Source organism: Pecten maximus, chromosome 2, assembly GCF_902652985.1.
Source record: "Pecten maximus chromosome 2, xPecMax1.1, whole genome shotgun sequence".
NCBI lineage: Eukaryota > Metazoa > Mollusca > Bivalvia > Pectinida > Pectinidae > Pecten > Pecten maximus.
In genome coordinates this window covers 49,460,680-49,475,354 of record NC_047016.1, presented here as the reverse complement: position 1 = coordinate 49,475,354, position 14,675 = coordinate 49,460,680, and the positions used below count along the sequence as shown (strand labels likewise).

The 14,675-nt window shown below is 36.4% G+C and overlaps 1 protein-coding gene across 1 annotated transcript; it reads left to right on the top strand.

Moving 5' to 3' along the window:
* Positions 1-283: 283 nt before the first annotated feature.
* LOC117343550 (muscarinic acetylcholine receptor M4-like) lies at positions 284-5,035 on the top strand. Its single transcript, XM_033905954.1, has one exon. It carries the CDS (start codon positions 284-286, stop codon positions 2,342-2,344), a length of 2,061 nt encoding a protein of 686 aa, XP_033761845.1. The 3' UTR covers positions 2,345-5,035.
* The last annotated feature ends 9,640 nt before the right edge of the window (positions 5,036-14,675 follow it).

The window sequence follows — 14,675 nt, the reverse complement described above, 5'->3', positions numbered from 1 at the left end:
CACTTCAGCACCTAGATTAGCTTTTCAAAAACACGACAATATTTATTACAGATGGTCAAGATGTTTAATACATTGTATAGAGTTCACAACTGATGATTTTTGTCTTTATATATTTGCAGGTGATGGGCTCTTGGAATGATTAATCAGAAACCCTGAGCCGAACATTACACACCACCAAGGAATGGGACCAAATGGTGCATCATCAGTTATAAGGATGTGATTTTCTAAACGAAAAAAAAACAACAACAAACGAAATATCACGTGATATTTTTTGGATAAAACAATGGCGTTGCTTACACAGAACGTCAGTATTGTGGTGGACACGACTACAGCATTCCTCTGTCCGGACAATTCAACCCCGCCATGTCAGTGTAACGACACTTTCACAAATGTCACGTGCACTGACGACACGTCACCGGCCTGGGCGGGACCACCCTACCCCATGTGGCTAACCATTCTCCTCGGAGCAATGGCGGCTGTAGTCGTCTTAGTAACAGTTCTGGGAAATATTCTTGTGTTGATCGCGTTTGCAGTGGAGCGAAGTATCAGACAGCCGACGAACTACTTTATCGCGTCGCTAGCGGTGTCTGATCTCCTCATCGGTACCTTTTCCATGCCCTGTTTCACTCTGTACCTTTTACTAGGGTACTGGCCCCTTGGGGACATCATTTGCGATCTCTGGCTGTCCCTGGATTGGACAGTATGTCTTGCATCACAATACACCGTATTTTTCATTACTGTAGATAGATTCTTTTCTGTAAAAATTCCAGCTAAATATCGAAATTGGCGAACGGAGAAAAAGGTGATCATAATGATAGCGTTTACTTGGATAATACCCTGTGCAGTTTTCTTCACTTCCATCATAGGATGGCAGTACTTCGTGGGCGAGAGGACGGTGGACAAATATGAGTGTGAGGTACAATTCATGAGTGACCCATTGTTTACATTTCTGTTGACCATTGGATATTATTGGACAACTCTTTTTGTTATGATTGGATTATACACCGGTATTTATCGTGTAGCCCTCAGTCTACAGAAAAAGGCCGAGGCAAAGCATAAGAAGATGACAACTGCCATGTCCCATACAGCGCATGAGAGCAAAAAGAAGGCACGCGCTGTAGACGCGGGAGCGGCCTCTCAAAACAGCCGCAAGAGAACTGAAAACAACAATGCGAGACACCTCAGGGGTGTGGACACCACTAGCTTTACGAAACCTCCAGAGGAGGACAGATCAAGTTCGCCCGCGTTTGCTTCGGATGAAGAAAATAGTAGCAGTCAGGAAGGCGCTTGTGGCTCCAGTAAAACTCCCCTTACTGGAAAACACGCGGATGACGATGATGACGATCAAACCTGTTTCGTCAACAGCGCTGTTCAAACAGATACGACGTATCGCCCTTCCCTCAAAGGCATGCTGGGAGTATCATTTGGTCACGTGTCAAAATTAGCCTTCTCCATTACCGCTTCCAGTGTTACTCTGCCAAACGACCACGGAGAGGCGGAGGAAGAATTGAATACACCGCTTCCGGACGCTTTACCGCCAGCGTATGATACGGTAGTGATTCCACCGGAAAATAATTACCCTAAAAAAGTGAACAACTCAAACTCGATTAATGAGTTAGCTGTTGATGACGTCATAAGTGGATGTAAATACATTGACGAAGATAGTTTGAAATCTTTAGCGTCGGCAGAAAACATTAAACTCTTATCGGATCCGGGAACAAATAATGATTCTTCGGCCGACGAAGGATCCTCTCCGATTTGGAAACGCAGGGCAGATAAGTACATGCCAATTCCGATTCCTGCGAACTCCAATAACACCAACATGGAGGTTATTGAAGAAGATCAAACAATGGATACGGATCTGGAACACATGGCGCCAAACAACCTTCCATCAAATGGCAAGGCTGCTGTAACTGGCAAACCCCACCGGAAACCGTTAGATTCAGTCCGGTCGAACGATACTTCGGCTAGCTCGGAGCGTAGATTTGGAAGTCCTTTCCATGCATTGGTAAAATCTATGCGTGAAAAGCAACTGAAGAGACAAAAGGCTGCAAGACAAAGAGAACAGAAGAAATCAAAATCGGAGAATAGGGCACGAAAGGCCTTCCGGACTATCACTTTTATTTTAGGTGCGTATGTACTCTGCTGGACTCCATACCACGTGATGGTTTTCATTATAGGTTTGTGTGGCGGTTATGACTGTATAAACATCAAACTTTACCAGTTCACGTATTGGCTGTGCTATCTGAACAGTCCCGTCAACCCCTTCTGTTACGCCTTAGCCAATCAGCAATTTAAGAGAACATTTCTCCGGATCATGCGTTTTGACTTCCATAGAACGTAACGCTGGGTTACAAATTAAGTTAGTATTTATTTATAAATAGACAACTATTGGTTGAAATATAATGAAAATGTAAGTAAGGAATTATCTACGTTAATGTTGTATATACAAATATGTTTATTCAGATAGACTAATAGACCGAAACGACAAATCTGTGACGTACATTTTTATATATACGATGATTATGTACAGTCGAAACTCGTTAGTCCGGAACCAGTTATCCGAAAAGATATCTTTCTAAAGGCTCCCATTCGGGACCAGAATGCTAATGAGTGAAAAGTTAAGTTGCAAGCAGTCATTCACGCACCTCGTCTTTTTCTTCCTTTATTTTCCTATCATGGATTTCGATAATCCGAATAATTCATGATCCGGATGCTAATATCTGCTTTATGAGTTCCCTTTGAGTATCTGTGGCAGTGATGTAGACATTTGTTATGGATTATTGCTATTTTATAACGTATCCGGATTAATGGGTGTCCGCTGTATCAAGTCACCGTAATATAGAGTGAACTGTATTATCAAGATGTCTTCTTTTTTTTTTTAATGTTTAGAAGAGATAAGTCGTGCTGATAAACTGTTTATATGCTGCGTGACTGGTATTAAAATGCTTTCCATAACATACCAGTTTCCCTACCAAGATAAATCAAGAAACAAAAATCTATAACATGCTTCACATGTAAAATGACGTCATCATAATCAAAGAAAGGGGAACTCCCTATTACGACCACCTTGAGAGCGAGGTTTCTTTGTTGTCTAGTGCTTTTATTCCATTCAGTGCTTTCCTTGCAGGAGCCATGAAAAACGTGAGAGCGATAGGGAGTTCCGATTCTCTTTGTTTTTATCTTTTATATTGTACCATCACGTGGATAATTGGTGTTTTATTATATATATATATGTGTCTACATAAATAACATTGTTGAGACTTCAAAGTGAATCATGATCGTGTACAACAGAAACAAAACAGTTGGATTTATTTTAGATATCATGAGTGTAAAATTAGAGTATTTATTAAACCTATTTCAGACGGCATTTAAAATAAAAACTTCGCACTGAATAAGTGATTGCGGTCAAATCAAGCCAAATATTGATATTATATATGTTAACTGCTTGATTGTTGAAAATAAAGACAAAAAAATACTAGTTATAAGATTTTTCCGATGATAAAGTCATCGAAATTGAATCTATTCTGAGTGCCATTGTTTACATTTTATGCGTGGTAATGGTGACAACGCGTAACCAGTTTCATCCTATCTGGCCTATCCTGTTGTATAAAAGCGTAACAGATATCCTTTTTGTTCAGAAATTTCTTCGTGTATCATTCAAATCAGTCATCATTTATAGTGCACATTTTAGATACGTCATCAATAACTGTGCACCTTCAGTTTAAAACTGTGAACAAATTATTAAATGGAAAAATATTGTGTTTTTTTTTTTATTATTATTATTATTATTGTATTTCATTTTCGTATTTAATTGTCCTCGGAATATCGAGATTCTACAGTATATTCGTCTGTCCTTTTTTTTAAGCAAAGCATTAAACTGGTGTATTTTCGAACCATGTTTTAATATTTGTAACCAGGACCTTGATAAGCTTACTCTCCCTCTCGATTCCGCGGAAAATCAAGTGCTACATTTAAAAAATTATTTTTTGGTCTCATTTGTATAATTCTTAACATTTTTGCTGGCTATTTACCTCTTTGAAATTCGGAATGTTAAGGACTATCAGATATTTGTTAAAGATTATTTGAATGGAATCTATTTACACATATTCCAAGCATAAGGGACCATAAACTTCAAGCGCACCGGAGGAGAAAGATAGTTCTTTCCTAATAAATGTACATGTAATAGTAGCATAAATAAAGGGAAGCCGCAATCGTTATTAGTTCAACAGACGGAGAAAACTATGTCGATATATATGTTAATAGCCAGTTGCATTTAATCAAATTCAACAAACAAATAACTAGCACTTAGCAATCTTAGAAAATTACCGAGTCAAGCCAGAATCTGTGATACATGTTTAGATGTGAACTACATGTATGAATTATCTGTCGTTATTACATGTAATGGAATGGTAGAGCTAATACTAGCTATTACAACCTCATAAAATCATAGTTCATAAATCATTTTCTGTAATAATTCTGGTGTGTTTTCAAATTACAATGTTAACGTTGGTTTCAAAGGGTCCATAACATATTTCATTTCCTCCAATTATTTTGTCAAAATAATTTAATTAAAATTCTAAAAATAATTTCTCAAATTATACTTCAGTAAACAAAATTGGTTTATTTTCTTTAATTAACTGATAATATATACTATTTTCGTATTTTTTTTTCTCAATTTTATTTTCTCTTTACTAACCATTGAAAATATAAATACCTAAATTGGAATAATTCCTCGGCACATGTTGTTTATAAGATTAGCATTTGAAGATGGCAGCTTTCATTCTGTTCGGAAAAAGCTTGCGTTTCTACGTACATGTACGTTGTTTGATGTTCAAGTATATTGTTGTCTCGGATAGCTCTAGATCACAGCCGAAGTTACGTTGTCCAATCGATGTGTGTCACGTGTACACGAGATTCACATGTCGTTGGTCACGTGGTCATGGGTCACGTGTCTGTTACGGTGTTGTTCAGTTGACTGTGACTGTGTTTATATGCATTTGTTCCGTATGGTGGCATATTTCTGCCATCGTGTTATTTTAGGTCGCGTTACGGTAACACGACTTGTCGAGATAATTACGTGGACAAGTCGTGTTATTATGACGACCTGTCGCGATAATTTATCACGACCGGTCAAGTTAGGTTATCGCGGATCTCGACCTAAAATGTGCTTTTGCCCAGATATGCCATCTACTTACGTTGTCGAGATAGGTTATAAATGGACACCCAACCGTTTCGGAACGTCTCGGGCTTTACACTGAGACATGGGTATATCAGCTCAATTATTTGGTTTAAAAGTATTAATAATAATACTTCAGATCTGAATATTGTCAAAAACAACATTGGACAGAGCACACATTATGTTTAATAAATATTAAAAATTCTAAAACGTATTCAATCATAACTAAATTATCCATCAATTTTATTTCCTTACTGTACAGTACCTCAATAAAATTCTCACAGTCTGATTATTTATCCAAAATGGTGACCTGTATGAATTCATTTTTTTTTTAAAGCAAATCTAAAAGGTATGGAAAGAAATCACAAAACACATTGGAATAAAATTTAAAAAAAGTTAATGTTCAATAAAATTTTAATTCCAATCAAAATCTGAAGAAACAGAATTTAAACCCAAAAATGAACCATATAATGTGTTCTACAAAGGAATGTTTTCAATGATCAAATGTTGCATACCAACCTTTATAGATATATATATACATGTATAGTTAAATGCCTGTGGAAATCAATAACTTGTTAATAGATTTGAAAAAACCTGAAAGTCATCAGTATCAATTCAAAGCTATTTTTAGCCCACCATCATCAGATGGTGGGCTATTCAAATCGCCCTGCGTCCGTGGTCCGTGGTCCGTCCGTCCGTCCCTCCCTCCCTCCGTCCGTCCGTCCGTCCGTCCGTCCGTCCGTCCGTAAACAATTCTTGTTATCGCTAATCCTCAGAAAGTACTGAAGGGATCTTTCTCAAATTTCATATGTAGGTTCCCCTTGGTGCCTAGTTATGCATATTGCATTTTGGGACCGATCGGAAAACAACATGGCCGACAGGCAGCCATCTTGGATTTTGACCATTGAAGTTTGTTATCGCTATTTCTGAGAAAGAGCTGAAGGGATCTTTCTCAAATTTCATATGTTGGTTTCCCTTGGTGCCTAGTTATGCATATTGCATTTTGGGACCGATCGGAAAACAACATGGCCGACAGGCAGCCATCTTGGATTTTGACAATTGAAGTTTGTTATCGCTATTTCTAAGAAAGTACTGAAGGGATCTTTCTCAAATTTGATATGTGGGTTTCCCTTGGTGCCTAGTTATGCATATTGCATTTTGGGACCGATCGGAAAACAACATGGCCGACGGACAGCCATCTTGGATTTTGACCATTGAAGTTTGTTATCGCTATTTCTGAGAAAGTACTGAAGGGATCTTTCTCAAATTTTATATGTAGGTTTCCCTTGGTGCTTAGTTATGCATATTGCATTTTGGGACCGATCGGAAAACAACATGGCCGACGGGCAGCCATCTTGGATTTTGACCATTGAAGTTTGTTATCGCTATTTCTAAGAAAGTACTGAAGGGATCTTTCTCAAATTTCATATGTAGGTTCCCCTTGGTGCCTAGTTATGCATATTGCATTTTGAGACCAATCGGAAAACAACATGGCCGACAGGCAGCCATCTTGGATTTTGACAATTGAAGATTGTTATCGCTATTTCTCAAAAAGCACAGAAGGGATCTTTCTCAAATTTCATATGTAGGTTCCCCTTGGTGCCTAGTTATGCATATTGCATTTTGAGACCGATCTGAAAACAACATGGCCGACAGGCAGCCATCTTGGATTTTGACAATTGAAGTTTGTTATCGCTATTTCTGTGAAAGTACTAAAGGGATCTTTTTCATATTTGTTATGTAGGTTCCCCTTGGTGCTTAGTTATGCATATAGCATTTTGAGACCAATCGGAAAACAACATGGCCGACAGGCAGCCATCTTGGATTTTGACCATTAAAGTTTGTTATTGCCATTTCTGAGAAAGTACTGAAGGGATCTTTCTCAAATTTCATATGTAGGTTCCACTTGGTGCCTAGTAATGCATATCACATTTTGGGACTGATCGGAAAACAACATGGCCGACAGGCAGCCATCTTGGATTTTGACCATAGAAGTTTGTTATCGCTATTTCTGAGAAAGTTCTGATTGGATCTTTCTCCAATTTCATATGTAGGTTCCCCTTGGTGCCTAGTTATGCATATTACATTTTGAGACCAATCAGAAAACAACATGGCCGACAGGCAGCCATCTTGGATTTCGAAAATTGAAACTGGTTATCACTATTACTAAGAAACTAATGAAGGGATCTTCCTGAAATTTCATATGTAGGTTCCCCCAGGTGCCTAGTTATGCATATTGCATTTTGAGACCAATCGGAAAACAACATGGCCGACAAGCAGCCATCTTGGATTTTGACAATTGAAGTTTGTTATCACTATTTCTCAGAAAGCACTGAAGAAATCTTTCTCAAATTCCATATATATAGGTTCCCCTTGGTGCCTAAATCTTAAATTTTATATATAGGTTTCCCTTGTTTGAAAAGTACTAGAGGTTTCTTCTGAGTTTACACAGATTAGTAAGACTTAGAAGAAGAGAAAAGTAGAGAAAAGATCAATCTGACATGGAACCTATGAAGAACATTCAATGGTGGGCGCCAAGATCCCTCTGGGATCTCTTGTTAACCATTAAAATATATATGGAGTATCTGCAAATCAATCACACAAATTTGTTTGTGTCGGTTATATTTAAAATATCTTAAGGACCCATTTGTAATGGCTGACAAACATGAAAACATTTCAGTGTTAATATTTGATCCCAGTATATTTTTGAATAATAGTCCCAAAAAAATAATGGTTATAATAAAAAGAAATGAACAAAAAGTTTTATAAGGATTCAAATTAACCATCTGAAAAATAAATCCAAAATTTTTTGATAGTTTTGATGTTTCCCCGAAAAAAGACGCTATTGAAAGAAGAACAAGCAAATTGATAAAGGTATCTGACAGCTTTTAACATCCGGGTCCTGACAAGATTAACTGAACATCCGGGTTCATTAATGCTTATTAAACATCCGGGCCCAGAACATGTGAAAACGTGGAAAGAACGCAGAAATGTATGCATGTAAGCTGAATTGTTATGTGAAAATCATTTGATAGTAAATGAGGAATATAAAGGAAGATCTTCCTGGCGTGGATGGTGTTTGAAAGTGAGAGAGAAAGGAGGAGAATTAATTACGCTTTATGATTGACTAAATTTTTATTCAGAGATTCTGTGTTAAAAGGGAACACTGACGATAGAATTTCTTTCTGTGAGCAAGGTTGATAAAATATATACCTAGCGTATGTGAAAAGAGTATAATGATGTTACAAATTATATTGTTGGCAAGTGGAACTGATGTGATAAAATATGTATTTTTTTTCTTCAAAAAGTTTAGTTACGTTATGAATAATGTGAGATACTAATGAATAATATGTATATGAAGTGTATAATGTAATGAGAGAATTGTTATATATTGTAAATGAGTTTGTGTGGAAATGAAAATAATATATTCGCCTGACATGTGATAAAGCGTGACTGTCCTCACAACAGAGGAAATTTTAATGTCAAAATATTGAATTGATAAAGAAATATATATAATATTATGTATAGTTTCGCGCGTATTTTGCAAAGACATCTAGTCATGTAATAGTCGTGTCATTGTACTGCGCATGCCCCTACCACGTAATTTGTTCATCCGCTGAACCTCGGCATCGCCCGTCCGTTAAACTATCAGATTGACCGCCAAGTGGTCATTTTGAATTCAAACTACAATTTATGTGTTAAATGATTATGATATAATAATTTAAATAACTACACAATTCACAAAAGTTTGACAGCTTTTCTGTCTGGATCTTAAACGTAAATCGTAATAAAAATATGAATATCGTGACAAATGAAGGGAAAGGTGAGAGACATCCCGAAAAGACCCCACAACACACCGAATTGGACCGCCACCTCGATTTGTATCGTTACAATACTATAATCAATATCTAATAACGACACTACCGCATTGGTCTTCGTCACTTTGGAATATCCTTATACGAAGATATCACACATTCAAAAAATAATATTCTTTAAACAACATTACATCATTAAAAAATACATTAAATTTCTTTTTTCCTAGCAATTTACTAAACATAGACATATAATAAATTAGGTTTCTCCATCAAATAAGATTATCGATAATGTGAATTCGTCAAAATTAAAAAAAAAAACTTTCTCCACAGACTTCAAATGAAATATTTGCCTATTACTAAGTTGAGGTAGTTGGCAAATATACATTGTTGTCAGCTTTTCAGCTGTACATGGTACTTGGTATTGGTGTATTTTTGTAAAACGAAATCAACATTTACGAGTCCGCCTTCAATAACATACATGCAATGTACATTCAGGTGTAGATTTCAGACGATCTATTACATAGCTGCATTACTTCCAAATCATGCCTTACATATTTCTTTGAGCTCTAATAAGGTACTAGCCATTAGTTAGGACAGATGAGGATGGTCCTAGTTTTTTTCAGCGGGAATCGTAGTGGTCCAAGGAGAGTCCTAGTTTTTTTTAAAGGGAATCCAAGTTGTTGAAGGGGAAACCTAGTGGTTGAAGGGGAACCTCAGTGGGTGAAAGGGAATCATGGTGGTTCGGGGGAAGGCTCAGTGGTTAAGGCACATCATTCTATGAGAAAATGAACGAGAGAAAAACACTCAAATGTCTAGTTCTCTATTTCATTAAGTGTCGGTATTACACCTAAAAGAATACCCCCTCTATAAAACTAGTTACTTTGGACACTGTCTAAACCGGAATCCATCGAGACTACATAACCAGTCGGAACACCTCGCCTCCGTCTGCGAACGACGAAGGGATCCGATTGACTACATAACTTGACCGGTTTGTAGAGAGCTCCGGATTGCAGAGAGTCTGATTTTGTATCATAAAATGTACAATATAACTAGTTATGTTATATGTAAGTAATATTTATACTTACAAATCTTGACATTATGTTTTATTTTATCTGTGTAAAAAACTGTTTATTTCATACACAAATATGTACAAAATTTGAAATTCAACACAGTCATGACATTCCCTCGCTATCGCGCCATTTTATTGTTCTCTTAGACAACATCTTTAATTTACGATATTTGATTGAAAACGTCTTTGACTGTCTTTTGAGTAAAACTCGCCTTCATCTTTATGATTGAATACTCTTTCGATTTGATCGATGAGTTCAGAACCGTCGCGCTTACGACTTTGTTGTCCAGTTCATCTTATTTCCATTTCCGCTTCAACATCTGACTCAATATCTGTTTCCGTACCAGCATAAACTGGTGGACATTGTTAAGAGTATCTCTCCACGTTCAGAAGGATTACTTTAGATTTCGAGCTGATACGGTAGTCGGAAACATTTGTTCCCACCGTCTACCTATTTCCTCGTCCAGATATTTCGTCATCGTTGGGCCCTCGAGAGAAAAAATCTCACGCGCAGTTTGTAGTTGTAACTGGCATCATTACGTAAAGCGCTTTAATCAACAAGACAGCATCATTTATTATGCGTAAAAGAAGTTCATATTTTTGACGGACAATGTCTACCTTGCATGGCCAATTATTGGTAATTTCCCTGTATGACGATAAGAACTGTATCCATCGGACACTGGACCAAACCGAATCCTTGAAACAGGACCGGATTACAGAATAAACAGAGTCCGGATAAGACAGGATTAAACTACTATAGATAAAGAAAGAACATTTTTGGGACCAAACTATTTGACCAAATAAGACAACGATCCGAACTGGACAAAGTCCGGTTTAGACATAGTCCGGCTTAGACAGAGGCCGGTTTAGACAGAGTCCGGTTTAGACAGAGTCCGGTTTAGACAGAGTCCGGCTTAGACAGAGTCCGGTTAAGACAGAGTCCGGTTTAGACAGAGTCCGGTTTAGACAGAGTCCGGTTTAGACAGAGTCCGGTTTAGACAGAGTCCGGTTTAGACAGAGTCCGGCTTAGACAGAGTCCGGTTTAGACAGAGTCCGGCTTAGACAGAGTCCGGTTTAGACAGAGTCCGGTTTAGACAGAGTCCGATTAAGACAGAATCCGGTTCAGACAGAATATCGGTTAATATAGCGTCCGGTTTAGACAGAGTCCGGTTTAGACAGAGTCCGGCTTTAGTGTTAATTTGTATTGACGATACAGTGTAGCTTATAGAAAGACAAATTTGTTTATAACTTTGATTATCATTGCTCCTTAGTTCTAAAAGCTGTTCTACCTACTTACATAGAATCCAGTTTATTGTGCAGGAAAGCAAGAAATGTAAATAAAACTTGATACTTTAATGTTGTCCTAAGGCGTGCTATTCACACTGCAGACACAATCGGTGATTACATTCGCTGAATGTGTAGACTGAGCAAATGTGTTTGTAACAAAGGAAGGTCAGTACCAAGACAAGAACTCAAAACAACTCCTCAATATCTGTAAACAGACAAACAATATAATCTCCAGACACTAGAAAACATTTAGCAAACAAACAATAGTATTATCGATTCTAGGGATACATTGGCGACATTTCGATAAATATTGTCGTTTTTCCACTTCGATAGATATATATTACAATTCATTTGGAGGATCCCAAATGAGTTTCCATTTAACGTTTCATGAACCGAGCTTTGAGTGACGTAAAATGAAAAACTGACCGCGAGTTTCGTCAATCTGATATGAAATTGAAACCATTTTAAGATTCTGTTTATCATAGAAAGCAGTAATTTACAGTGGAGCCGTGTATGAAACAAAATGTCTATATTTTCACTCCCTGTCCGATGCCTGACGACGTCACACTGCACGTGGTGCTATGACGTCATGGCGCAGTAAACTATAACTACACTTTATTACGTAAATCGTATTACTCTGATTAAAAGTTTGAGTCAACCGTACAATTTGCATAAGTGGCGTCATGCGTTATTGGGCATCATTTGTGTATCGGTAGAGATCGCTCGCTAATAGCTGAAGAGGAATGTAGCGCAGATCGATAAATGGTACCAATCGAATTATCGGAATCAATACAAATTCGTGATATCGATACGATCTAATTATCGGGATCAATATAAATTCGTGATATCGATAGGATCGAATTATCGGATCAATATAAATTCGTGATATCGATACGATCGAATTATCGGATCACTATAAATTCGTGATATCGATACGATCGAATTATCGGGATCAATATAAATTCGTGATATCGATACGATCGAATTATCGGATCAATATAAATTCGTGATATCGATACGATCGAATTATCGGGATCAATATAAATTCGTGATATCGATACGATCGAATTATCGGATCAATATAAATTCGTGATATCGATACGATCGAATTATCTTGATCAATATAAATTCGTGATATCGATACGATCGAATTATCGGATCAATATAAATCCATGATATCGATATGATCGAATTATCAGGATATATAGAAATTTGTTATTATTTTACTAAGAAATTGATATGTACATGCATCAATAGAAATTATCTGTTTCACAAATCATATGATCGATGTGCAGAATAGATAAAAACATGCGACATATTGCTGATATTATTTGCTTCAAATGTGTATTATAATGTCACGATATTGTATCGATACATGTCACGATATTGTATCGATACAAGTCACGATATTGTATATATACAAGTCACGATGTTGTATATATACAAGTCACGATATTGTATCGATACAAGTCACGATATTGTATCGATACAAGTCACGATATTGTATCGATACATGCCACGATATTGTATATATACAAGTCACGATATTGTATCGATACAAGTCACGATATTGTATCGATACAAGTCACGATATTGTATATATACAAGTCACGATATTGTATATATACAAGTCACGATATTGTATCGATACAAGTCACGATATTGTATATATACAAGTCACGATATTGTATATATACAAGTCACGATATTGTATCCATACAAGTCACGATATTGTATCGATACATGTCACGATATTGTATATATACAAGTCACGATATTGTATCGATACAAGTCACGATATTGTATCGATACAAGTCACGATATTGTATCGATACAAGTCACGATATTGTATCCATACAAGTCACGATTGTATTGATACAAGTCACGATATTGTATATATACAAGTCACGATTGTATTGATACAAGTCACGATATTGTATCGATACAAGTCACGATATTGTATATATACATGTCACGATATTGTATATATACAAATCACGATATTGTATATATACAAGTCACGATATTGTATATATACAAGTCACGATATTGTATCGATACAAGTCAAGATATTGTATATATACAAGTCACGATATTGTATCGATACAAGTCACGATATTGTATATATACATGTCACGATATTGTATGTATACAAGTCACGATATTGTATATATACAAGTCACGATTGTATTGATACAAGTCACGATATTGTATATATACATGTCACGATATTGTATTGATACAAGTCACGATATTGTATATATACAAGTCACGATATTGTATATATACAAGTCACGATATTGTATCGATACAAGTCAAGATATTGTATATATACAAGTCACGATATTGTATCGATACAAGTCACGATATTGTATATATACATGTCACGATATTGTATGTATACAAGTCACGATATTGTATATATACATGTCACGATATTGTATCGATACAAGTTACGATATTGTATATATACAAGTCACGATTGTATTGATACATGAAATATATATGGGTACATATGTTGGCCCTAGTAACACGAACGTTCCTAAGCATCTGTTGTGATACTCTCTCGATGAAGTTATTTTCTATAGAAAGGGTACTTACATTAAGTTAGCTAAGTTTATATGTAAGAATTTTGTAAAACAGAAACTCTGTTGGTCAAAGTGTTTATAATCATATTGGATGATCCATTTAAATAATTATTTATTAGAAATGTTCACAAATTACCATATGGATCTTGTGCTATTTTTAACGTTTTATATCATGTACGTATGTAGCACCTGTAACACCGAACATTTATCTGTTGTGCGCAGGTGTAAATAGGGCAAATTAGCTGCGTCCTAGCACAACAATATCGGTCAAGATATGAACAACCCGATATATTTCGTTTGTAATATGTTCGGTTTGGACAGGTTTCACTTCAATCTAGTAATACAGATCACGTGATCATGTTGGTTGATGACATCCATGCTCACCCAATCAACAACACTCTATGCTAAAGCGTCAGGTCATCAAACGGAAGTGACGTATATATACAATGGTTGATAAATTGTAGCTTATGACAATCGATCAGTGATCGATAGATCGATGTCGATCGATCGATTGGTGTTCCCATGTTCATTGTACACCCGTGTTACCCCTTGTGTGTGTCTCAAGTATTACAAACTAACTGCTTTATTTGTCCGAATTCTAAAACACCCACGATAATATACATATATATGTGGACCTTGCCAGTGCAATAAATAGACATGAGAATTACTGTGTTCCCTTGTTATCTTTTTCTATTGTTTAATAACTTTTTTTCGGCATACCCGTATAATTTTCTTTT